The 27,693-nt window shown below is 45.7% G+C and overlaps 1 protein-coding gene across 7 annotated transcripts in view; it reads left to right on the top strand.

Moving 5' to 3' along the window:
- LOC133491622 (HMG box transcription factor BBX) overlaps positions 1-27,693 on the top strand; it is an 81,629-nt gene that overhangs the window by 49,704 nt on the left and 4,232 nt on the right. For 6 of the 7 annotated variants that reach the window (XM_061802976.1, XM_061802977.1, XM_061802981.1 and 3 more), the window contains 3 exons: positions 8,922-8,996; positions 10,076-10,273; positions 20,351-20,534. In XM_061802976.1, coding sequence (XP_061658960.1) covers positions 8,922-8,996; positions 10,076-10,273; positions 20,351-20,534 — 457 coding nt within the window. The remainder of the gene's footprint in view (positions 1-8,921; positions 8,997-10,075; positions 10,274-20,350; positions 20,535-27,693) is intronic. The other variant, XM_061802978.1, reaches the window with a different exon arrangement.

Below are 27,693 nucleotides of genomic sequence, written 5' to 3'. Positions count from 1 at the left end.
TTCTCCCTTTGATATCCTCTTCAGAAGGAGGTCAAATGTATGATGGTTAAGGTCAGGTGATTGACTTGGCCAGTCTAAAATGTTTTACTTTCTCAGCCAGATGAAGTCCTTTGTTGTGTTGGCAGTGCGTTTTGGGTCATTGTCTTGTTGCATGATGAAGCTTTTACTGATTTAGTTTTCTGTAAACTGCTAGTAAGGGCTACTCCTTAAATGTTATTCACCTAAAGCCAATGTAATGTCTGTTCAAAATACTTTTAAAAACTTGATAGGTGGGTGGACGCAAACAAAAGATGCTCTGTCCGTAGTTAACACATGTAATAACACAAAGTAAATGGCATGAAGTAAAAGCTAGAAATATGAAATTTTATCTATATATTTATTATCTGAAACCCAACCAAATGTCTTTAGTAGAGAGCAAAACAAAGGAATTGATCTTGCCATTCCAGTACAGTGACCTCCAAAAGTAGAGGAACGGCAAGGTCAATACAGTGCCCTCTAACAGTATTCAAATGCATCCATGATTTGCTTCAGGTCCCGTGATTGACATGGCCAGTCAAAGACCTTCCACGTTTTCCCCTGATGAAGTCCTGTGTTGTGATGGCATTGTGTTTTGTCATTATCTTGTCATGTTGAAACTTCTTCCAATTAGTTTGGATGTATTTTCTTCAAATTGCCAGAGAAAATGGTTTGTCAACCTCCACAGGGCAAGGGTGAAGGTGACGCAATCCATTGATCAAATATGAGTTTGAGAGAAGAAATATAGAGGCTTTTTCCGTAAGATACAAACTATTCATAAGCAAAAGAACGAGAAGGCCAGATGGGATTTTGCAAAGTACAGAGATGAGCCACAAAAGTTTTGGAACAAAGTTTTTTGGACCGAAGAGGCTTGGATTCATCTCCACCAAATAAAACGTCAGTCTAGTACCAGCACTCTTTTTCTACAAAGCCACACTGTTGTAACACATGCAGAATCTGGTTTGGCATTGTCTTGCTAAATTAAGCAGGAGCATACATGACAAAGACATTTCTTCGATGGCAGCATAAAACCTGCATGTAACTTTAATCATTAATGGTGTCATCACAGATGCAGCTTTTTTAACTTAGTGTTCATAACAGACCGGATGGTTCTTTTCCTCTTTGGCCCAGAGGACATGACATCGACAATTTCCAAAAACATTTGAAATGTGGACTCGTCAGACCACAGAACACTTTTCCACTTTGCATCAGTCCATCTTAGATTAACTCAGGTCCAGAGAATCCGGCAGCTTTTTTGAGTGTTATAGATAAATAGCTTTTGCTTGGTATAGTAGAGTTTTAAGTTGCACTTACAGATGTAGAGAATAACAGTATTTACCAACATTGTTTTTTTTGAAGCGATCCTGAGCCCATGTGGTTTATATCCTTTCCACATTGATGTCAGTTTTTTTTATGTAGTGCCGTCTGAGGGATCGAAGGTCATGGGCATTTCATGTTGATTTTCGGCCTTGCCGCTTACTTACCTTGATATCTCTAGATCAGGGGTGTCAAATTTTTGTCGTGGGCCAAGTTGTTGTTACGGTTTCTTTCAGAGGGCCGTTTTGACCGAAAAATCTTGAATCCATCCATCCATCCACCCATTATCTACTGCTTTTCCAGGTAGGGTCGCGGGGAAAGGAGCTTCAGCAGGGATACCCAGACTTCCCTTTCTCCAGCCACTTCTTCCAGCTCTTCCAGAGGGATGCCGAGGCGTTCCCAAGCCAGCCAAGAGACATAGTCTCTCCAGCGTATCCTGGGTCGTGCTCGGGGTCTCTTTCCGGTGGGACATACCCAGAACACTTCACCAGGGAGGCTTCCGGGAGCCATCCGCATCAGATGCCCCAGCCACATCATCTGGCTCCTCTCAATCTGGAGGAGCAGCAGCTCGACACTGAGCCCCTCCCCGATGACCGAGCTTCTCACCCTATCTCTAAGGGAGAGCCCAGACACCCTGCGGAGGAAACTCATTTCGGCCGCTTGTATCTGGGATCTTGTTCTTTCGGTCGCACAACCCACAGCTCATGCCGATAGGTGAGGGTAGGAACGTAGATCGACTGGTAAATTGAGAGCTTCGCCTTTTGACTTAGCTCCCTCTTTCCCACAATGGACTGAGACAAAGTCCTCATCGCTGCAAATGCTGCACCAATCCATCTGTCGATCTCCTGCTCCATTCTTCCCTCACTCGTGAACAAGACCCCAATATAGTTGAACTCCTCCACTTGGGGCAGGATCTCATCCCTGACCTGGAGAGGGCACGCCACCCTTTTCCGACTGAGGACCATAGTCTCGGATTTAGAGGTACTGATTCTCATCCCAGCCGCTTCACACTCTGCTGTGAATAGCTCCAGTGAGAGGGAGAGATCACGGCTTGATGAAGCCAACAGAACCACATCATCTGTAAAGAGCAGAGATTCAATGCTGACTTCACCAATCCGGACACCCTCTCCCCTCGCCTGCGCCTAGAAATTTTGTCCATAAAAGTTATGAACAAAATTGGTGACAAAGGGCAGCCTTGGCGCAGTCCAACTTTCACCGGAAACGAGCCCGCCTCAGAGCACCCAGACTCAGCTTCCTTGTGGGAAAGCATGTTGGTGGAATTGAGGAGGTCTTCAAAGTATTCTCCCCACCGACTCACAACACCCCAAGTGGAGGTCAGCAGAGGCCGTCCCCACTAGCCACAATGTTGATGGTGCACTGCTTCCCCCTCCTGAGACGCCAGACGGTGGACCAGAATTTTCTCGAATCCATCCTGAAGTCGTTCTCCATGGCCTCACCGAACTCCTCCCACACACAGGTTTTTCCCTCAGCGACCACCAAAGCTGCATTCCGCTTGGTCAGCCAGTACCTATCTGCTGCCTTAAGAGTCCCACAGGCCAGAAATGCCTGACAGGATTCCTTCTTCAGCTTGAAAGCATCCCTCACTGTTGGTGTCCACCAACGTGTTCGTGGGTTGCCGCCACGACAGGCATGGACCACCTTAGGGCCACAGCTCCAGTTAGGCTGTCTCAGCAATGGAGGCGCGGAACATCGTCCACTTGGACTCAATGTCCCCTGCCTCCTCTGGGATGTGAACAAAGTTCTTTCAGAGGTGGGAGTTGAAATTCCTTCTGACATGGGAATCTGCCAGCCGTTCCCAGCAGACCCTCACAATTCGTTTGGGCCTGCCACCTCGGACTGGCATCTTCCCCCACCACCGGAGCCAACTCAACACCAGGTGGTGATCAGTTGACCGCTCCGCCCCTTTATTCACCCGAGTGTCCAAGACATGTGGTCGCAAGTCCGATGACACAACCACAAAGTCGCTCATCGAACTAGGACCTAGGGTGTCCTGGTGCCAGGTGGACGTGTGAACACCCTGATGCCTGAATATTGTGTTTATGGACAATCCGTGATGAGCACAGAAGTCCAGTAACAGAACACCACTCAAGTTCTGATCGGGGGTGGGGCGTTCTTCCCAATCACGCCCTTCCAGGTCTCAGTGTCATTGCCCATATGGGCATTGAAGTTCCCCAGCGGCATGATGGAGTCGCTAGAGGGGGCCCTCTCCAGCAAAAAGGGTGGGTCCTCTGCACTGCTGTTTGGTGCATAAACACAAACAACAGTCAGGACCCGTTCCCCTACCTGCAGGCAGAGGGAGGCTAACCTCTCATCCACCAAGGTAAACCCTAACGTACAGGCCCCAAGCCGGGGGGGCAATAGGTATTCCTACACCTGCTCTGCGTCGCTCCCCGTGGGCAACTCCAGGGTGGAACAGAGTCCAACCCCTCACAAGAGGAGTGGTGCCACAGCCCAAGCGGTGGGTAGAGGCGAGTCCGACTATATCTAGTCAGAACTTCTCGACCTCGCGCACCAACTCGGGCTCCTTCCCTGCCAAAGACGTGACATTCTGTGTCCATCGAGCCGGGGATCAGATGACAAAGGTTCTCGCCTTTGGCCACCCCCACAACTCAAATCGCACTCAACCCCAACGGCCATGGGAAGGGGGGGACCCATGTTACCATTTCGGGTTATGCCATGGGGCCCCCATGGGTGCATGCCCGGCCACCAGGCGCTCGCCTCCAGGCCTGGCTCCAGTGGGGGGCCCCGGTGACCCACGTCCGGGCAAGGGAAACCAAGATCCAATTTTTGTACACATCATAGGGTTTTTGGAGTCATACTTTGCCTGGTCCCTCACCTAGGTCCTTTTTGCCATGGGTGACCCAACCACGGTCATGAAGCCTCAGACAACTTAGCTCCTAGGATCATCAAGAAACACACACCCCTCCACCACAATCTGGTGATGGCTCGTTCTTGAAATCTTGAATCACCACATCATATTCACACAAGAAATGTACAGTGAGAAAATAAGTATTTGAACACCCTGCTATATTGCAAGTTCTCCCACTTAGAAATCATGGAGGGGTCTGAAATTTTCATTGTAGGTGCATTTCCACTGTGAGAGAGATAATCTAAAGAGAAAAATCCAGAAATCACAATGTATGATTTTTTTTTTTTTTTTTTTTAACGATCTGTGTGATACAACTGCAAATAAGTATTTGAACGCCTGAGAAAATCAACATTAAAATTTGGTACAGTAGCCTTTGTTTGAAATTACACAGGTCAAACATTTCCTGTGGTTGTTCACCAGGGTTGCACACATTGCAGGAAGGATTTTGGCCCACTCCTCCACACAGATCTTCTCGAGATCAGACAGGTTTCTGTGCTGTTGCTGAGAAATAGAGTTTCAGCTCCCTTCAAAGATTTTCTATTGGGTTTATGACTGGAGACTGGTTAGGCCATGCCAAAACCTTGATATGCTTCTTACGGAGCCACTTCTTGGTTTTCCTTCCGCGATCATCCTCTTCTTAATACAGTGCAGTCGTCCTGTCCCATGTGCACAAAAACACCGCCAAAGCATGATGTTACCACTCCCATGCTTGGTGTTCTTGGGATGTAACTCATTATTTGTCTTCCCTCAAACACGGTTAGTAGAATTATGACCAAAAAGTTCCATTTTGGTCTGACCACAAAACTTGTGACTTGTGACTCCTCTGTATCATCCAAATGGTCATTGGCACACTTAGGACTGGCCTTGACATGTGCTGGTTTAAGCAGGGGAACCTTCCGTGCCATGGGTGGTTTCAAACCATAATGTCTTAATGTATTACCAACAGTCCTTGGAAACGGTGGTCCCAGCTCTTTTCAGGTCATTGACCAAGTCCTCTCGTGGAGTCCTGGGCTGATTCCTCACCTTTCTAAGGATCATTGAGACCCCACGTGGTGATATCTTGCATGGGGCTCCACTCTGATTGAGATTGACCGTCATGTTTAGCTTCTTCCATTTTCTAATGATTGCTCCAACAGTGGACCTTTTTTCACCAAGATGCTTGGCAATATCTCCGTAGCCCTTTCCAGGCATGTGGAGTTGTACAATTTTGTCTCTGGTGTCTTTGGACAGGTTTTTGGTCTTGGCCATTTTACAAATTTGAGTCTTACTGATTGTATGGGGTGGACAGATGTATTAATGCAACTAACGACCTCACATTGGTGCATCTCATTCAGGATAATACATGGAGTGGAGGTGGACTTTTTTAGGCGGACTAACAGGTCTTCGAGGGTCAGAATTCTATCTGATAGACAGGTGTTCAAATACTTAATTGCAGCTGTAATAAATAAATCGTGAAAAAATCATACATTGTGATTTCCATTTTTTTTCTTTTTCGATGATCTCTCTCATAATGTACATGCACTGAAAATTTCAGACACCTCCATGATTTCTAAGTTGGAGAACTTGCAATATAGGAGGGTGTTCAAATACCTATTTTCTTCACTGTATAAATAGTTCGTAATTTGAGATTAAGAATAACATGTCCAAACCATCGAACTCTACTCTCTCGAAGCTTGTCTCCAAAACATCCAATTGGCTGTCCCTCTCATGATCTTATTTCTAATCCTATTCAACCTGCTCACTCTTAGAGAGAGCGTCAATATCTTCTTTTATTTCACCTCCAGTTCTGCTTCCTGTTGTCTCTTCAGTGCCACCGTCTCTAATCCGTACATCATGGCGGGCTTCACCACTGTTTTGTAAACTTTGCCCTTCGTCCTAGCAGACTCTTCTGTCACATAACACACCAGACACCTTCCGCCAGCTGTTCCAACCTGCTTGGACCCATTTCTTCACTTCCTTACCACACTCACCATTGCTTTGGATCAAGGGTGCTGAATGCGTCGATCGAGAGAGGAAAAAAAAAAAAAAAAGACGTCAGCCATACTTTTATGACCTTTTAGCTCACTGCGCGTGTGCATCCAACGGAACTTAGTACAGCTAAACACGGTTGTCAGCGAGTTCCCCCCTATTTTAAGCCCTCACTTTTTTCTTAAAGTAAAGAAAGCTTATCAAGCATAAGTATGAATGCTGGAGCAAAGAAGAAGACAAAAACATATCACCTTCATACAGAATGGGATGGGAATTTGGGGTGGGGTCAGTGAGCCAGACAGTAGGATTTGCTATTGTTGTTAATTTAACCCAAATTTACTTGAATCTGGACTTTTAGTAGGCTGGAAGGTTGCACTTACAAGCATTGACCAAGATCGAGGTAGGTGGGTCAACCTTCTAGTTTCAAGTCAAGGGAAGAGATGCTTGTAGGAGATTTGGAGCAGGCCAGTTTCTGTGTGGTTCGATCACGGGCAGGTTTGCTCGTCTGTCGATGCTGCTCTTTGACGGGTCCGCATCACCTCGGTGAGCATGAGACCGTGCAGCGTACTCTGCGAGATCAGGGTAGATCTCTGCCGACACGAAAACGCAAGGAATCAGACGAGTAGTTTGTCAAGCGGTGTCAAGAGAGTGGAGCGTTCCATGTGGGAGGGCAGGTACCCAAGAGAGGAGGTTCCAAGAGCATTGCAAAAGAGTGAGCAAAGCCTGGCGTTAGTCCTTTTCTATTGGCTTCACTGTTCTGAGGTCCAGGGTTCAAATCCTGGCCCCACCTGTGTGGAGTTTGCGTGTTCTCCCCGTGCCTGCGTCGTTTTTTTCTGGGCACTCCGGTTTGCGCCCACATGCATTAATTGGAGACTTTAAACTGACCCTAGGTATGATTGTGAGTGTGACTATTCTCTGTCTACATGAGCTCTGCAATTGGCTGGCAACCAGTTCAGGCTGTACCCTGCCTGCTGCCCGAAGACAGCTGGGATTGGATCCAGCACTCCCGCAACACTCATGAGGAAAAGGGGCTCAGAAAATTGATGGATGAATTATTGGGTTTCAGACAACAAGAACATTTTTCTTCTAGTGTGGACCGGCCCCACAGTCGAATGTTCCTGTGTTTTGCGGCTATGGATTGTCCCAATTATCTCACTGCTTGCATTAACATTCCATCCATCAATTTTCGTAGCCACTTATGCTCACAAGCGTCGTGGGGAGTGCTGGAGCCTATCCCAGGTGTCAACGGGCAGGAGGCGGGGTACACCCTGAACTGATTGCCAGCCAATTACAGGGCACATTGAGACAAACAGCCGCACTGACAATCACACCTATGGGCAATTTACTGTCCAATTAATGTTGCATTAACATTGCATTACATTTTTTGCATTTTTCACCCAGTGTGAGTGACAAAAATCTGCATCTGCCGCCACACTACTTCGCCTGTAGCTGACGCTCTTGAGGCATTCATTGTCCCGACTCACCACCATGCTTGGGACGGCTGTTCAGTCTTTCTTCTGAGCTTCTCGTTGTCAATTCACTTCATGTGTGGGCCACAAATGTTGCATCTCCTTGTCCTCCCATTTCTGCGGGAACGTGGGCTGAGTGCCGAACAATGGCACCTCATCCTCATGTGTCATGTTCGCTAGTTATTTGCTAAAAACAATTACGTTTATCAGTTTGAACATTAAATATCTTGCCGTTGTAGTGTATCCAATTAAATATAGGTTGAACATGAGTTGCAAATCATTTTATTCTGTTTTTATTTAAGACAAAATCCCAACTTTATTGGATTTGGGTTTATAGCTTCTTTGTAGTGTTTATTTATTCTATTCTGTAGTATTGTAGGCAACTGAGTACAAGAACCCGCTGTATGTGCTCCACATATTGTAGACTTGGCAATAAAAGTATCTTCTATCTTTCATTTCTCTTTTAATTAGTACAGGGCAAACCTTTTCCCAAGGATGTCTTCTTAGTTATTAGTCTGCTTATATGATTTAATAATGTTATTATTATTACTATATTTAGGCTGTCTCTTTTACCTCTTGGCTTTAACCAGTGCAGCTGGGGGTTCACAGCTCGCTTCAAACCAAGAAATGTATTTTTACCGTCAGTGAAATTTTGAATCCCGGCAAAACTAGTACCAGTCAGATCAGCCACTAATGAAAGCAGTTGGCAAACCATGTACACCGTGATACATTTCAATATTGTTTCATCGTGTCGCTTGGTTGCCCAGAGCCTTAAGAGTCCAGGCTGCTAACTCACTGGCTGAGAGTACTCTTAACACTATTGAACAGTAAGGTTTAATATCTCTTACACAACATGAGCTGGCATCAGTTATAATCACCAGCATATTTGGAGGCTCATTTGACCGTCATCCCTCACCCCATTTCCAGGCATGACCAGTCAACCCATGTCTTATTGTTGAATATAAAAATAATATTCATGTCTGGAATGTAAGGCAGAAAGATTTTGTAATGGAAAATCAGCTGTTATTGGGTTTGCATTTGTCCATTCACTAAGAGCTGGGCTCAAATGTCAAGCAGAAGTTAGTTTAAAAAAAAAAAAAAAAAAAGGAAATGCATGGAAAAAATTATGAAATTATTTGTGCTGTGTGTAAAGGAATGTTTTCCACCATCATGTTGTTTAGGCTTTGTTTAAAAACAATGTGTGGGCTCTGTAACACAGCATGTTCATGCTCATCTTTTTTGTTTGTATTTTTCTGTATTAGGACCATCTCCATCACAGAAAAAGACTTCATTCCACAAGATTATTGGGAAGCACAAATACTTAAAGGAGAAACCAGGTGTAGTAGAAAATTATGGTCTAGAATCTTGGCATGGATATCAATATTCTGAAAAAGAATTTCAGTGAGATAACTTACTTTTTACATTTTCAAATGCTTAGCTAACACAAAAATGACCAACAACAATCATAGATATGACCTATCTCCTTCATAAGATTAATACAGTGGTACGAATAATTTGGATTACCGTATTTTCCAGACTACAAGCCTCTACTTTTTTTCTGGCACTGTCAACTCTGCTTCCTATGTAACCATGCAGCTAAAATATTTTTTTTTTTTTTTTAGCGGCTATAGGTTTAAATGTACAACAAGAACTTGTTTGAACGTAATGGTTAAAATGTGACTGTTCCCAATGGGTTTGGGCATAAGCAGATGGCTCCCGTGTGTAGAAGACGTTACTTAAAAATTGTAGAAGAAGCCAAAACTACCTCCAGTGTCGAAAGCGGTGGTAGTTACAGTAGGTCTATGGGAGGATTTTTTTGAACTGGGGAAAAAATTGTTTACAACCAAAACCTGTTCGAACGTAATGGTTAAAACGCGACCGTTCCCTATAATGCATTATAATTTTCAGCATGTGCAGATGGCTAACAGGTGTAGAAGAAGACGACGTGACATCGAAAGCATAGAAGAAGGGGAAGAAGAAGACGGCGCTAGTTACAATGGGCATTTGGGAGCATTTTTTCACTGGGTGGAAAAAAAAAAAACCATTGTTTGTTTTTGATAGCATGAGGGCCCATATAACAGATTCTGTAAACATAAATAAAAAATAAATTGAATAAAATGACTTTTCTGTTATGTTTGAGCTGATTTACTGCCATGTTACAATCAGCGTTTGGAAGCAATATATGTAAATCAACATTTACAGTCTTTCTATGTGAATTGTGTAATTTAAAAGCATACCGGTACATACACTATAGCGTATGGTCCGGATTGGCTAATGTATGGAAAACCCCGCCACAACCAGTGGTTGCGGCTTATTAGCCTCTCTGTCGTCCGGAAAATACGGTCCAGTACTTTGTGTAGAGTTAGTAGCGTTGTTGTAGTGTTTGTAATTGTTCTAATAAGACCCTTTTCAACAGCAGTGGGACAGAGGGATTCCACCGTGTTGCTTTCTGTTTCAAAGGCCAAATCATGTGCCACCAATGCTATAATCTGCCCAGATGTGCAAGGCACCCCTAGTATGGATATACTAGTTGGTAGCCAGAAGAGGAAGGCTAGGAAGACAAAGATAACACATTTGGTACGGACAGCTGATTGCAGTGTATCTCTGCTTGAGGGTAAGTATTACAATCGATCCTCTTTGATGTTTTTTTCACTTAGTTGCCATAACGCACAGTTCACTGAAATGACTGTTTTGTCTGGTATATAAAATTTAGCTTTATAAAAGTAACTGTCTGCCATGGTAGTTTCCAAAATCCGCTTTCCTCTGCCATGTCTGTCAAAGTAGTTTTTCCATGCGAAGATGAACAGACAAAGCAGCAGCAGACTAATTCAACAAAGGATTGAGATTCGTAAGTAGCCTTCACCAGTTTTGCTTGGGTTACCAAAACTTTTGCCTAGGTTACAGTGAGTTGAACTCATCGGTGGGCAATTACTTTTGTCTCCGGATTCATTTGGATGAACTAAACTAACCAAAAGAACCTATTTCCTTGTTAGAAGAAGTCTCTTATGACTAATTTCCTTTTTTTTACTATTTCAACATGGAAAAGTGAGGCCACTTTATTTTTTTACATTTCAATCTGCAGTGGCTCCACATTTTATTTGAACCCTCCATAGTTCTTCAGTGCAAATCCATTGAAAAATGTGACTGATTCCCCACATGAGTACCATTACATTGATTATTAAATCAATAAATGGTTGTTTAGTTTTGGGTTTTGCTTGTGAAGTCATACAGGTTCTAATTAGAGTTGTAATGAGAGAGCTGTACCAAAAACAAGCATGTGAACCTGTTAGAAGATGGTAAATCAGTCAAATCAAAAATCAAGTAAGGCATACCTGCATATTTTTTGGTCTCATTTAACTCCCAATATGCCACTCAAACACTATTCCTTCTAAGTGTAGGATTAGCTAGAGTTAGCCTCCAGGTACAGTATGTACTACCTAGCCACAAATATTGCTGAAGTTGCCTTACTCTTTTTCACAGCAGTACTGGAGGGGGTGTCGTTTTAATCTGCAATTAAAGAGGTGGTCCAGTCAAACCATGCAGTCATACGAGTTTAAATGTAGAAAAGATAAGACAAGTACATACTTCATGTCCTATCATCCATGAACCACACTATCGTGTTCATTTTCACAGAGATGGGGAGACAAGTGGCACTCTTTTGCTTTTAAAAACAAAGCTCAAGAAAACTTTTAAAATTGCACATTATCAGTTCCAGTGTCGGAGTGGCTTTATTATTGCTATTTTTATGTATACAGAAGTATCTTATTCAAGACAGAAGATTTGCACATTAGTTCCAAAAGGGAAATAGGGACTACATTGTTTTCTTAAAATAAAAGCAAAACTTGTTTAGTAAATTTAATGTTTTTGTGAAAAAGTCAACCATTTTATTTTCAGGCCATATCACCCAGCCCTACTATTAGGTACACCAAGGAAATCTACAGCCCGCTACTTTTGACTTTCATTGATCTGTAGCGTTTTCCCGACAGAAGGAGCTTGAAGAGCTGGTGGCCAGGATGTGGGAGGTCCGAACGGATCCTGCCTGCTCATCCTCGATATTGGGTAGCATGGTACCGGCAATCCGTTGAGCGATTTTTATTGTCCGCTGCAGTCTGAATTATTCCTTTTTTGTGGTGGGCCCAAACCAGACTGTGATGGAGGTACACGGTAGCGATGGATGACAAATGGTGAACACTGTCACGACCAGAACATGGGGTTGGACCTAAATGCATGACTTGGGAGCTGTATAGGCACTTCGGGAAACGAATTTATTCAGTCCAGTGTCGGGGATCAGGCAGGCGGTCAGCGGGAGCAGCAGTAACAAGGACGTCAGGCATAGGAGGCAGGTCAGTGGGCAGGCAGAGGTCTGTACACGGGAGATCAGGAACAGAATCACAATAGTGCGGGAACGAAGCATGAGGCACAACAACGTTAGGCTATAAGCAAAATCCAAAAACATGAAGTGAGGTCTGATGATTAGGAGGCAAAGTTGGAAACATGAGCTAAGACGGGACTAAACTATGGTGGCACAGAATCGCTGTGACGAGGATAGCTCAGATTACACTCTCTCGGTGGTGGAGATTCATGCTGGCAGTGAATGCAACTCAAGGGAACAAACTGGCAAATGCCTGTGACAAAAAACAACTTAAATGCCTGTCTCATTACAGTCCAAATGTGAAACGGCTGTGAGCAGTGACACCTGTCACCGCCCAGAGCAGTGGCGTGGCCACACCCTTCTTGGCAGTGGCCAAGTCCTGCTCATGACAGAAACCCTCCCCCCCGCTCCCCCCTTAAGCCGCATCCCAGACAGGACAAAACCAAAAAACAGAACAAAAAACATGACCAGGGGAGGGTGGAAGTAAGCCTGGGGGAGGGCACGGACCCCCAACTCTACTCTGTCTGGTGGCCGTCCAGGCCACCCAAAGCGAGGTTGAGCATGTCAGGAGGTCGGCTCGGACGCCAAGCACCAGGGTTGCCACGGGGTGATTTGGGCGGACGTCCACGAGGAGGAACCCAAAGGCAAACCAGGAACCAGACGGGAGCAGGAGACGGCTCCGGACGAAGACCTCCCAGGACGTGGTCGTGAGGTGGCCGAGGATCGGCCGTGAGGAGGCTGTGGATCGGTCACCGCCGAGGGTAGGTCATAAGGTGGCCGGGGATCGGTTGCTGGTGAGTTTTGATCGTGAGACGGCCGGAGATTGGTCGCTGCCGAGGCTAGGTCATAAGGCGGCTGGGGATGGGTTGCCGCCGAGGCTTGGTCGTGGAGCGTTCGAGGATTGGTTGCCGCCGTGGTGTGGTCCTCAGACTGCCGGGAATCGGTTCTCCTTGAAGCGTTGTCAGCAGACGGCCGCGGACCGGTTGGCATCAAAGCAGGAGAGGGAGGCGGCAGCTGTCGAGACGGGGACGTGAGGTGGTCACCGTCGAGACAGGAGCATGAGGCGGCCGTATACCTGTTGCTGTGGAGACAGGAACGTGAAATGGAAGAATGCCTGTCGCTGTCAAGTCAAGAACGTGAGGCGGCCGGGGACGGGTCGCCGTCGAAGCACGAGTGGGAGGCAGCCACGGGCCGGTCGCAGTCTAGCCAGGAATATGAGACGGAACAAAGGGGACTGTGATGTCGTCGTTGCCAGTGCGGGAACGTGAGGCGTCTGATGAACCTTCGCCATTGCCGGGACAGGAACGTGAGGCGGCCGCATACCTGTCTCCGCCGGGACAGGAGCGGGAGGCGGCCGGGGAGTCGTCATCGCCGCCTGAACAGGACGTGGGGCGGCCAAGTCATCGTTGCCGGGACAGGAGTGGGAGGCGGCCATGGAGTTATCGCCGCCTGCACAGGTGCGTGGGACTTGGAGGGTGGCACCTGAAGAATCGCAGGCTGCAGAATGCTGCGTTGTTGCTCTTTCGGTTTCCGACTTGGCATATCTGAACTGGGCGCTTGCCCGTGAATGAGAGTTGGTGGCTTTAGACGGAAGCCGACTGGCTTCTCGTCTGGCTCAGAGTCAGAGTTCCCTCTGGGAGACTGGCAGAAACTGGGGGGCATGAATACATTGTTCTTGGAAACAGAATGGAGTGACGGGAATGATAAAGTCCTCCCCCTTTTCACTCTAGGAAAATAGCTTGTCTCATCTTTATCTGAATCCTCTTCATCCTTTGTACTTAAGCCCTCTGCAGGTCGCTTCTGAGTTTTGTCTTTTTGGAAAACAAGCAATGGAGGTGCTATGGCATGCTTGTCTTTGTTCACAAAGTCCGCTATTTTACTCTGACGCTCGCCCGGTAGTCTGTCGCCACCGCGACGTGGGTGTGATGCAGCAGCGGGTCTGTTGCCACCACGTGAACTAGGTTCGGAAACGAGTCAGTCGCTACCGTGGCGTGAGGGGGATTTGATGGAAGGTCCTTTGCCACTGCGACATGGGCATGGCGTGGCAGAGGGTCTGTGGCTACGGCGACGTGGACTTGGCTTGGTCGCTGGTCAGTTGCTACTGCAGCATGAGCGTGGTCCACCAGGAAATCTGTTGCCACCGCAACATGAGCTTGGGTCAGCAGAGAGTCTGTGGCTACTGCGACGTGGGAGTGGCTCGGTAGAGGGTCGGCTAAAGGCCTCCGCCGCCTGAAAGCTCGGCTCGGGGCCCGCCGCTGGAGCTCGCTTGTTGGGCTCCGCGTCATTCCCGTCCGAAGAACCATCTGCAGCTGCCGGCCCGGAGTTCCCAGGAGCCTTTGTTTACGCACTTATGTCGCACGTAGGCCTCCGAGTAGTAGAGAGTAGTTTTATTTTTCATCTATGTATATTTGTATTTGATAATAAAGTTGGGCTTTTGCAATAAAATGTTCCTTAATTCTGAACTATTTTCATTATTAACTATTAGTTAGTAACTATTTCATAAACACATAACGTGACATTGTTCCACCCATCTGGGGTCTGTGCCCTTACCTGGCAGAAAAAAATCCTAAATGCGCCCCTCTCAAAGAGAATGGAATCATGGCAAAAAAGTACGTTAGAGAAAAATTCATTCAGAATGCAGAGTATTTCTCCCAGAGTGGACAAACAATTATTTTCTTTGTTCAATGCAAAGAAAAGCTATCTGTCTCATGTCAAGATGGGGTAGCGGTATTCAAAGAATACAATCAGCGGAGACACCTTGAATCCCGTCACAAAGACAGGTACAATAGCTTCCAAGGCCAAATGCGAGCAGACAAACTGTCAAAGCTAAAAAGTGGAATGTTAGCTAACCAAAATATATTTGTACACCAAGCTCACCTGAACCAGTCATCTGTTCGGGCTAGCTTTCAGGTTCCTCAACTGATAGTAAGCAGCGGTAAACCTTTCACTGATGGAGAGTTTGTCAAGAAATGCATGAATGTTGTCGCGGAGGAGGTCTGTCCCGAGAAGACGTCTTTAATACCGCGAGTCTATCAGTGAGTACTATCATCAGACATTGAAAAAATAGCGGTAATGTATTTATCCAGCTGCAGCAGAAGATGAAAGAGTGTTTTTTTTTCATTAGGACTGAATGAGAGATTTGATTATTATTTATTTCATTAATAGTGTAATTTATTTCCTGGCTTTTTTCTGTGAGTAACCTGGGGAGGGATATTTAGTCTTTATTTCATTAAGAGTGTTATTATTTATTTCTTGACTTTTATTCTGTGAAGAATCCAGAAAAGGTTATTTGATTTTGTGTGGGTTTCTGGGAAAAAAATTAATTTTTACGTTTAGATACTCCTGCATTAACACTTTTTCTCTTACAAACTGATACCCATCGGAGAAGCGGAAAGTTATGTGGCCCTCACAGGAAAACATTTGGGGACCACTGCATTAGAGGGACAGCCAAAGTTAGATGTTTTGCAGACAAAGTTTGAGAGAGCAGACTTCGATGGTTTGGACATGTCCAGGGGCGAGAGAATGTTTTCATTTGTAAAAGGGTGTTGAGCATGGAGCTGTCAGGCAAAAGAGCAAGAGGAAGACCAAAGAGGAAGTTGATGGTTGTTGTGAGGGGAAACATGAGGATAGTTGGTGTTAGAGGGGAGGTGCAGGAGATGGACTTACATGGAAAAAGATGACATGCTCTGGGGACCCCTAACGGGACCAGCCGAAAGGAAAAGTAGAAGAGAAAAGTAGAAAAAAAAGAAGTTTATTTTTACATTATTTGGGCTTCCAGCTCATAAAACCGCTGTGGCAAAGCATATGAATGGAACGTCTAGTGGAAGAATAAAACTTGGCAGAAGATGCACCAGCAAAAGAGATGACCATGGATTTAAGCTAATTATCAGAGGAGTCAAGAGTCTAGCAGAGATGCAGAAGGACTGGAATAAGATGGGAGTCACAACATCAAAAATCACCACATTCAGACGCATCTGGTAGATGTGCTATAAGTGTTTGATTCCTCAGGTCAAGGTACTTGTGAGCCTGAGCCAACTTGAGAAGTGTCTCAAGTGGGCCAAGGAGTAGGATGGCTGGACTGTTGGCTAGTGTTCCTTTGTCCTCTTTTTCCAATGAAAGTAAAGTGTGCCCTTCTTTTGGGAATAAAGGGACAAAGGTTTGGAGGAAGACCGATGAAGAACAAAACCCAAGTTGGTTGAGTGTGCACATTAGTGTGCCATGAGAGGTCTTCTGGTGTGCTGCAGGAAATTATCCAATTCCACTTGATTAGTGATAATGGCGGCACGGTGGAGCAGCTGGAAAGCGTTGTAATCACCGTTCTGAGGTCCAGGGTTCACTCCCTGCCTCGCCTGTGTGGAATTTGCATGTTCTCTCCGTGCCTCCGTGGGTTTTCTCTGGGCACTTCAGTTTCCTCCCAAATCCCAAAAACATGCAACATGAATTGGCCACTTTAAATTTGTGAGTGAATTGTGACTGTTGTCTGTCTCTGTGTGTGCTGCGATTGGCTGTCAACCACCTCTCGCTTGAAACCCACACACACACGTCCTCCGTTCCGCATGCGCGCGGGCTCTGTACTGGGCTGCTGGTGGAGAGCTCAATCGCGCAGATAACGAAGGAGACTCTGGCATGCTAACTAGTTACACGGCCCACGGCAGCATGACCGGCACCGCTCAGGGCTGTGCCGTCCACAGCTGTGTATGGAAGTATTCCTCCGCCTTCCTGATCAACTGAGCGGGCGAGCTGCTCACGGCTGTGTATGGAAATATTCCTCAGTCTTCCCTATCAACCTTCTTCTTTTCCTTTCGGCTTGTCCCGTTAGGGGTCGCCACAGCGTGTCATCTTTTGCCATCTTAGCCTATCTCCTGCATCTTCCTCTCTAACCCCAACTGCCCTCATGTCTTCCCTCACCACATCCATAAACCTTCTCTTTGGTCTTCCTCTCGCTCTTTTGCCTGGGAGCTCCATCCTCAGCATCCTTCTACCAATATACTCACTCTCTCGCCTCTGAACATGTCCAAACCATCGAAGTCTGCTCTCTCGAATCTTGTCTCCAAAACATCCAGCTTTGGCTGTCCCTCGAATGAGCTCATTTCTAATCCTATCCAACCTGGTCACTCCGAGCGAGAACCTCAACATCTTCATTTCTGCCACCTCCAGTTCAGATTCCTGTTGTTTCTTCAGTGCCACCGTCTCTAATCCGTACATCATGGCCGGCCTCACCACTGTTTTGTAAACTTTGCCCTTCATCCTAGCAGAGACTCTTCTGTCACATAACACACCAGACACCTTCCGCCAGCTGTTCCAACCTGCTTGGACCCGTTTCTTCACTTCCTGACCACACTCTCCATTGCTCTGTATTGTTGACCCCAAGTATTTGAAGTCGTCCACCCTCGCTATCTCTTCTCCCTGTAGCCTCACTCTTCCCCCTCTACTTTTCTCATTCACGCACATATATTCTGTTTTACTTCGGCTAATCTTCATTCCTCTCCTTTCCAGTGCATGTCTCCATCTTTCCAATTGTTCCTCTGCATGCTCCCTGCTTTCACTGCATATGACAATATCATCTGCGAACATCATGGTCCAAGGGGATTCCAGTCTAACCTCATCTGTCAGCCTATCCATTACCACTGCAAACAGGAAGGGGCTCAGAGCTGATCCCTGATGCAGTCCCACCTCCACCTTAAATTCCTCTGTCACACCTAAGGCACACCTCACCATTGTTCTGCTGCCATCATACATGTCCTGTACTATTTTAACATACTTCTCTGCCACACCAGACTTACGCATGCAGTACCACAGTTCCTCTCTTGGTACTCTGTCATAGGCTTTCTCTAGATCCACAAAGACACAATGTAGCTCCTTCTGACCTTCTCTGTACTTTTCCACGAGCATCCTCAAGGCAAATAATGCATCTGTGGTACTCTTTCTAGGCATGAAACCATACTGTTGCTCGCAGATACTTACTTCTGTCCTGAGTCTAGCCTCCACTACTCTTTCCCATAACTTCATTGTGTGGCTCATCAACTTTATTCCTCTATAGTTCCCACAGCTCTGAACATCCCCTTTGTTCTTAAAAATGGGAACTAGAACACTTTTCCTCCATTCTTCAGGCATCTTTTCGCCCGCTAGTATTCTGTTGAATAAGTTGGTCAAAAACTCCACAGCCATCTCTCCAAATTGCTTCCATACCTCTACCGGTATGTCATCAGGACCAACTGCCTTCCCATTTTTCATCCTTTGTAATGCCTTTCTGACTTCCCCCTTAGTAATCATTTCCACTTCCTGGTCCTTCATTCTTGCCTCTTCAACTCTTCCTTCTCTCTCATATTCTTCATTCATCAACTTCTCAAAGTATTCTTTCCATCTATTTAGCACACTACTGGCACCAGTCAACACATTTCCATCTCTATCCTTAATCACCCTAACCTTCTGCACATCCTTCCCATCTCTATCCCTCTGTCTGGCCAACCTGTAGAGATCCTTTTCTCCTTCTTTCGTGTCCAACCTGGTGTACATGTCTTCATATGCCTCTTGTTTAGCCTTTGCCACCTCTACCTTTGCCCTACGTCGCATCTCGATGTACTCCTTTCGCCTCTCCTCAGTCCTCTCAGTATCCCACTTCTTCTTCGCTAATCTCTTTCCTTGTATGACTCCCTGTATTTTGGGGTTCCACCACCAAGTCTCCTTCTCCCCTTTCCTACCAGATGACACACCAAGTACTCGCCTGCCTGTCTCTCTGATCACCTTGGCTGTCGTCGTCCAGTCTTCCGGGAGCTTCGGTTGTCCATCGAGAGCCTGTCTCACCTCTTTCCGGAAGGCCGCACAACATTCTTCCTTTCTCAGCTTCCACCACATGGTTCTCTGCTCTACCTTTGTCTTCTTAATCTTCCTACCCACCACCAGAATCATCCTACATACTACCATCCTATGCTGTCGAGCTACACTCTCCCCTACCACTACTTTACAGTCAGTAACCTCCTTCAGATTACATCGTCTGCACAAAATATAATCTACCTGCGTGGTTCTACCTCCGCTCTTGTAGGTCACTATATGCTCCTCCCTCTTCTGGAAATAAGTGTTCACTACAGCCATCTCCATCCTTTTTGCAAAGTCCACCACCATCTGCCCTTCAAAGTTCCTATCCTGGATGCCGTACTTACCCATCACTTCTTCATCGCCCCTGTTTCCTTTACCAATATGTCCATTACAATCTGCACCAATCACAACTCTCTCGCTGTCTGGGATGCTCAGAACTACTTCATCTAGTTCCTTCCAGAATTTCTCTTTCAACTCTAGGTCACATCCTACCTGTGGTGCATAGCCGCTAACCACATTGTACATAACACCCTCAATTTCAAATTTTAGTCTCATCACTCGATCTGATACTCTTTTCACCTCCAAGACATTCTTAGCCAGCTCTTCCTTTAAAATAACCCCTACTCCATTTCTCTTCCCATCTACTCCGTGGTAGAATAATTTAAACCCTGCTCCCAAACTTCTAGCCTTACTACCTTTCCACCTGCTCTCTTGGATGCACAGAATATCAACCTTTCTCCTAATCATCATGTCAACCAACTCCTGAGCTTTTCCTGTCATAGTCCCAACATTCAAAGTCCCTACACTCAGTTGTAGGCTCTGTGCATTCCTCTTTTTCTTCTGACGCTGGATCCGGTTTCCTCCTCTTCTTTGTCTTCGACCCACAGTAGCTGAATTTCCACCGACGCCCTGCAGGTTAGCAGTGCCGGGGGCGGGCGTTGTTAACCCGGGCCACGACCGATCCGGTATGGGATTCTTTAGATGAACGCTCATATTTGTTTGGCACAGTTTTTACGCCGGATGCCCTTCCTGACGCAACCCTCTGCATTTATCCGGGCTTGGGACCGGCCTACAGATTGCACGGGTTTGTGCCCCCATAGGGCTGCATTAGTCTTCCCTATCAACCAATACTGGTATTTCTTCATCAGATGAGGATAAATCCAAGAAATCAGCGCTGGGCATAAATGATGTCCCATGTAATCGAGCCTTTGTTATGACATGTAACACGTCCCATCTGCGCACGTAGGTCATGTGACTCGCGAAAATGGCAGCGCCCCTGAAAATTCGTAATTGTTCATAAAAATCTTCTCAAAACACTATTAAATGAGAGAGGATTTAACATCACATTGTCAAAGTAGAGTACATATTACACGACCTATTTGATACATTGTTAATGCAAACCAGTGGATTTCCCCTTAAATATCACAGGTGATGTGAGCATGCCATGAATTAATATCTTAAAAGTTCTTCAAGAATTGTATGGTTTTTGTCTTTCTTTTGCAGACAAAATTACGGATCTGAACCAGGTGCAGGATAAAATGCCATTACCCCAACTTACACTATGGAATGAAAAAGGGTGCTACGGTGATTCCAGACCAGTGGAGGGGAGCAATTGCACACAGGAACTACCTGCTTTCTTTAGTTTAGCTGCTCTTGCTGAAGTGGCAGCCATGGAAAACATTCACAGGTAGTGAGAATCAGTGCAATTTTGGTCACCTGATTGTTCCAACCCCAAAGAATGTTGTCATGGAGCATTTCAATAAATTTACTCTGTGTACGTTTGTATTTGTGACATTTTGAATCACTCATGGAACAAAATAAAATGAAAAAGTTGTGTATTTTTAAAGTTCACTATAGTAGTTTGCAAGCTACAGTGGGACCTTGGAATTCGAATAGAATTTGTTTTGGTGAGGTGTTCAAAGTCCTTTTTGTTCAACATCTGAAACGTTTTTTTCCAAAGGAAATAATGTAAATTCATAATGTATAATGTTTAATCCGTGACCACCGTCCAAATTGTAAATTCCCATTTTAATTCCTATTTATGTAAAAACATCTACACCCTGTATTTAAAAAAACACATAAATTTAAAGCAACTTAAATGTGTATCATTTACCTTTTTGATCATGTTGTGATGGCAGCAATGGATGGATGTGGAAGGAGTGAATGTGGAAGGGTTACGCTGACGTTAGACTCCATGATTTGACTGGGTAATTCTCCAGTAGCTTGTTCATTTCTTCTATTTTCTGTGGCCTTTGCTTTAGAATGCTAGTCACTCCTATGGCAACACTAGCTGTCTTTTATCACATTTTTATTCTTTAGGATAGTCGATATGTTGGACATGTTGTTGAAGGAAACAGGGGTAATGAAGAAGTGATGGGTAAGTACGGCATCCAGGAAAGAAACTTTGAGGGACAGATGGTGGTGGACTTTCCAAAAAAAGATGTGAATATCAGTAGTGAACACTTATTTCCAGAAGAGGCAGGAACATATAGTGACCGACAAGACCGGAGGTAGAAGTGCACTTGTGGATGATATTCTGTCCAGTTGATGTCATCTGAAGGAGGTTACTGACTGGAAAGTAGTGATAGGGGAGAGTGTAGCTCGACAACACAGGATGGTGGTGTGTAGGACGACTCCGGTGGTGGGTCGGAAAATTAAGAAGACAAAGGTAGAGCAGAGAACCAGGTGGTGCAAGCTGCGAAAGAAGAATGCAGTGGGGACTTCCGGAAAGAGGTGAGACAGGCGCTCGATGGACAGGAGGAGCACACGGAAGACTGGCTTACTACAGCCAAGGTGATCAGAGAGACAGGCAGGAGAGTACTTGGTGTGTCTTCTGGTAGGAAAGGGAAAAGGAAACTAGGTGGTGGAACCCCAAAATACAGGAAGTCATACAAGGAAAGTGGGTAGCAAAAAAGAAGTGGGACACTAAGAGGACTGAAGAGACGCAAAAGGAATACATTGAGATGTGACGTAGGTAGAGGGTGCGAGGGCTAAATAAGAGGCAAATGACGACATGTACACCAAGTTAGACACGAAAGAAGGAGAAAAGGATCTCGACTGGTTGGCCAGACAGAGGGATAGAGATGGGAAGGATGTGGAGTAGGTAAGGGTGATTAAGGATAGTGATGGAAATGTGTTGACTGGTGCCAGTCATGTACTGAATAGATGGAAAGAATACTTTGAGAAGTTGATGAATGAAGACAATGAGAGAGAAGGAAGAGTAGAAGAGGCAAGTGTGACGGACCAGGAAGGGGCAATGATTGGCAAGGGGGAATTTGAAAAGGCATTACAAAGGATGAAAAATGGAAAGGCAGTTGGTCCTTATGACATACTGGTGGAGGTATGGAAGCAATTTGGAGAGGTGGCTGTGGAGTTTTTTACCAACTTATTCAACAGAATACTCGCGGGCGAGAAGATGCCTGAAGAATGGAGGAAAAGTGTTCTAGTTCCCATTTTTAAGAACAAAGGGGACTTGCACAGCTATGGTAACTTTTGAGGAATAAAGTTGATGAGCCACACAATGAAGTTATGGGAAAGAGTAATGGAGAGTAGACTCAGGTCAGAAGTCAGTATCTGTGAGCAACAGTATGGTTTCATGCCTAGAAAGAGTAGCACAGATGCATTATTTGCCTTTAGGATGCTAATTGAAAAGTACAGAGAAGGTCAGAAGGAGCTACATTGTGTCTTTGTGGATCTAGAGAAAGCCTATGACAGAGTACCAAGAGAGAACTGTGTTACTCCATGAGGAAGTCTGGTGTGGGGGAGAAATGTGTTAGAATAGTACAGGACATGTGAGGGCAGCAGAACAGTGGTGAGGTGTGCTGTAGGCATAACAGAACAATTTAAGGTGAAGGTGGGATTGCATCAGGGATCAGCTCTGAGCTCCTTCCTGTGTGCTGTGGTAATGGAAAGGCTGACAGATGAGGTTAGACTGGAATCCCCTTGGACCATGATGTTCGGAGATAATATTGTGATATGCAGTGAAAGCAGGGGAGCAGGTGGAGGAACAATTATAAATATGGAGGCATGGACTGGAAAGGAGCGGAATGAAGGTTAGCCCAAGTAAAACAGAATGCATGTGCATGAATAAGAGGAGTAGCGGGGGAAGAGTGAGGCCAAAGATAGAAGAGATGGCGAGCGTGGACGACTTCAAATACTTGGGGTCAACAATCCAGAGCAATGGTGAGTATGACAAGGAAGTGAAGAAACGGGTCCAAGCAGGTTAGAACAGCTGGTGGAAGGTGTCTGCTGTGTTATGTGACAGAAGAGTCTCTGCTCGGTTGAAGGGCAAAGTTTATAAAACAGTGGTGAGGCCAGCCATGATGTACGGATTAGCGATAGTGGCACTGGAGAGACAACAGGAAGCAGAACTGGAGGTAGCAGAAATGAAGATGTTGAGGTTCTCATTCTGAGTGAGCAGGTTGGATAGGATTAGAAATGAGTTCATTAGAGGGACAGCCACAGTTGGATCTTTTGGCAAGAAAGTTCGAGAGAGCAGACTTAGATGGTTTTTGTCATGATCCTGCCGCTCCAGCACGAGCTGTGCGGGTGCCTGCATGGGTGCCCGTGCGAGTGCGCTGATTGAGGCGCTCACCTGCGTCTCATGCGGGCTGATTAGTCTGTGTATTTATATCACCCCGATGACGACTGGTGCCTGCCAGTTCGTTGAGCTTCATGTCCCGTTCCGGCACTCTCGTATACCTGATCGACAACCCGTGTGTACCGACCTTCGCCTGTTCTCCGACCAACCTTGTATGCCTGACTCCTTTGATACTTCTGCCTGATTTGATCGTTCCCCTGTGTACCGACTCCTGCCTGCCCGCTCACCTGCTCCCTTCGCCCGACGTCCCAACTACCGCTGCTGCACCGGACTGCCTGCTCGATGCCCGACCTCGGCATATAATAAACGTTTCTCCCTGAACTACCTGGCATCGTCCGAGTCATGCATTTGGGTCCTACTCTCGTTCCGATGGGACGTGACAGTTTTGACATGTCCAGAGGCGAGAGAGTGAGTATGTTGGTAGAAGGGTGCTGAGGATGGAGCTGCCAGGCAAAAGAGTGAGAGGAAGACCAAAGAAAAGGTTGATGGATGTTTTGAGGGAAGGCATGAGGGCAGTGGCTGTTAGATAAGAAGATGCACGAGATAGCCTTAGATGGAAAAAGATGACATGCTGTGGCGACCCCTAATGGGACAAACTGAAAGGAAAAGAAGAAGGAAGGATAGTCAAAATAGTCGACTTAGCCTTACAATACTAGTTAGCGAGATCCGTAACATGCGCACCTTTTTCATACTTCGTTATTATCTCCTTTTGTTAAATCCGCTATGGATAAGACGACTTTCCTTTTTCGTTTGCTGCTTATCGCACTACTGTGTTTCCTTGGGCCCATGGCGAAAAAAAGACTGGACAAATAAAAGATTAAAAATATTGAGGAGTACTCGCGAATGTGCACCTTCACGCAATGACTGCCTGACTTGAAGTGGGTAGTGGTTCATCTCGGCAACCATCCCATGTGAATTTGGCATTCTTTGGCTTTGCTCGGGACTCTGTGAAACTGGATGTAACTCGATGACATTTTATACTCAGATTTTTTGGGGGGTTGAAGTCCGATTTCTACGACTCACGAATCATTCGAATTCTGAGGTTCCACTGCCAATAAATTTATAGTATTAGTAGTATAGTATTATAGAACAATAACAATCAGCAGAATCTTAGCTCATTCATTGTCAGCCATTTACAGAGAAGAAAATCCCTTGTTGCCAACTGTTTTAGAGCATTTTGTCTTGATTTTTCAGGAGCAACAGAATGTTTTCTATGATTGCACAGTGGGTACAGAAAGTATTCAGACCTCCTTAAATTTTTTTGGAGCCATTTGCTGGTATTTAAATTCATTTCCCCCCTCATTGACGTACACACATCACCCCACATTGACAGAAAAAAGAATTTTTAAAAATTTTTCCAGATTTATTAATATAAATAAATATCATGGAGCCATAAGTATGAAGACTCATCTATTCATCCATCTTCTACTGCTTTTCTGGGTTGTGTCGCAGGGGCAATAGCTTTAGCAGGGATGTCCAGACTTCCCTTTCCCCTGCCACTTTATCCAACTCTTCCAGGGAGATCCCGAGGCATTCCCAGGCTACCTGAGAGACGTAGTCTCTCCAGCATGTCTTGGGTTGTCCCCAAGGTCTCTTTCAAGTGGGACGTGCCTAGAACACCTCACTAGGGAGGCTTTCAGCAGGAATCCGGATCAGATGCCCTAGCCACCTCATCTGGCTCCTCTCAATGTGGAAGAGTGGCGGCTGAAAACTGAGCCTCTTCCTAGTGACCGAGCTTCTCATCATATTGCTAAGGGAGAGCCCAGATACCCTGCGGAGGAAACTCATTTCGGCCGCCTGTATCCGGGATCTTTTTCTTTCGGTCACAACCCACAGCTCATGACCGAAGGTGAGGGTAAGAACGCAGATTGACTGGTAAATTTCGAGCCCTGCTTTTCGACTTAGCTCCCTCTTTACCACAACAGACCGATCCAAAGCCCGCATCACTGCAGACGCTGATGTCTGTCGATCTCCCGCTCCATTTTTCCCTCACTCGTGAGCAAGACCCCAAGGCACTTGAACTCCTCCATTTGGGACAGGATATCATCCCCAACCCGGAGAGGGCACAAGGCCCTTTACCAACTGAAGACCAGGTTCTCAGATTTGAGATACTGATTCTCATCCTCGCCGCTTCACACAAGTGCAAACCGCTCCAGTGAGGATTGGCGATCACAGCTTGATGAAGCCAACAAAACCACACTATCTGCAAAGAGCATGCTGAGGCCACCACAAAGGACCCCCTCTACGTCTCGGATGTGCCAAGAAATTCTGTCCATAAAACGTATTAATAAAATCGGTGACAAAGGGCAGACTTAGTGGACTCCAACTGTCACCAGAAATAAGTCTAACTTCCTATTGACAATGCGGCCCAAACTCTGACACCGGTTGTACGGGGACCAAACAGCCGTTTCAGGGGGTTTGGTACCCCAGACTCCAGAAGAACCTCCCCACAGGACTCCCTAAGGGTCACCATCAAACGCCTTCTCCAAGTCCACAAAACACATGTAGACTGGTTGTGCAAACTCCCATGCACCCTCGAGGATCGTGCCGAGGGTCTAGACATTGTCCACATTTCCACGGCCAGGACGAAAAACACACTGGTTCTCCGGAATCTGAGATGCGACATCCCGACTGACCCTCCTCACCAGCACCCCTGAATAGTCCTTACAAGGGAGGTTGAGGAATTTGATCCCGCTGTAGTGGGAACACACCCACCCCTTCTAAAAAAGGGGGACCACCACCCCAGTCTGGCAATCCAGGTTGATGGTGAACGTTGGTTGACAGCCATTTTCAGGTCTTTCCAGAGACACTCAATTGGGTTTAAGTCTGGGTAGTGACTGGGCCATTCAAGAACATTTCTGTTCTGAATCCACTCCTTCAGTATTTTAGCTGTGTGCTTAGGCTCATTGTCTTGTTGGTAGGTGAACCTTCAACCCAATCTGAGGTCCTCTGGAGAAGGTTTTTGTCCGGGATATCTCTGTACTTGGCCACATTCATCTTTGTTTTAATTGCAACTAGTTATCCTGTCCCTGGAGCTGAAAAACACCTCACATCATGATGCTGCCACCACCATGCTTCATGGTTGAGACTGGATTGGACAGATGATGAGCAGTACCAGATTGTCTCCACCCATACTGCTTAGAATTAAGGCCAAAAAGTTATTTCTTGGTCTCATAAGATTAGAGAATCTTATTCCTCACAATCTTAAAGTCCTTCAGGTATTTCTCAATCAAACTTCATGCAGGCTTCCATGTGTCTTGCACTAAGGAGAGACTTTCTGGCATACACCTGCCGTAAAGCCCCAACTAGTGGGAGGGTGTGGTGATGGTTGACATTCCCAACCGCACCTCTGGAGCTCAGCCACGGTGATCTTTGGGTTCATCTTTACCTCACCAAGGCTCTTTTCCCCCAATTGCTCAGTTTGGCTGGATGGACAGCTCTAGGAAGGGTTCTTTTGGTCCTAAACGTCTTCCTCTTAAGCCTTATGGAAGCTACTATGATCTTCACAACCCCAAGTGCAGCAGTTCTTTTTTTTTTTTTTGTAACCCTGACCGGATCTGTGGCTTTCCACAATTCTGTCTATGTCTTCAGGCAGTTCCTTTGACTTCATGAATCTCATTCATCCACTGTGAGCTGTAAGGTCTTATATAGACAGGCGTGTGACTTTCTTAGTGTACGGAACGTCAATTTTCGAGCACAAGTTATCTTATCTAGACGAAAATATATGTTCAACTGTACCACAAAATGCATATCTCATTCGATGTTTTTACCAAAAAATGTCTTTATGAATTAAAATCCACGAACATTGACCTAGTTTCCCGGACGCCCCCTTTCGTGATGGTTTCGTGATGGTTTACCTCTGACGTCACAACTAAGCAACTTTTTCGCTTGCACACAGCTTGTTGACAGGAAAAAAAACATTTTGAGAATTTCTCAATGAATGTAAGCTAAAATCAATCCGTAACAATGGTGAAGAAACGTGTGGTTCAGTTTTGTAACAATTTGAATTCTTCTGGTCACAGTTTACATTATTTTCCCAAAGAACCAAGCCTCAGAAGACAGTGGGTCAGGTTTGCGCAAATGAAGAGAGCTAATTTTTCAAAATCTAGTCAGCAGTCTGTCATATGCAGTGAACAATTGCCCCAGACTCTTTTACTGGTGTACTCATGTCTGAGATGGGTTTTAAATGTTGAAAAAAAAAATGTTAAAACCTGGATCAGTGCCTACCATCCAGCCAGTTCCGACA

Source organism: Syngnathoides biaculeatus, chromosome 18 (assembly GCF_019802595.1).
Source record: "Syngnathoides biaculeatus isolate LvHL_M chromosome 18, ASM1980259v1, whole genome shotgun sequence".
In the NCBI taxonomy this organism is placed as follows: domain Eukaryota; kingdom Metazoa; phylum Chordata; class Actinopteri; order Syngnathiformes; family Syngnathidae; genus Syngnathoides; species Syngnathoides biaculeatus.
Note: the sequence above shows the minus strand (reverse complement) of the source record. Positions and strands in the feature narration are given on the sequence as shown.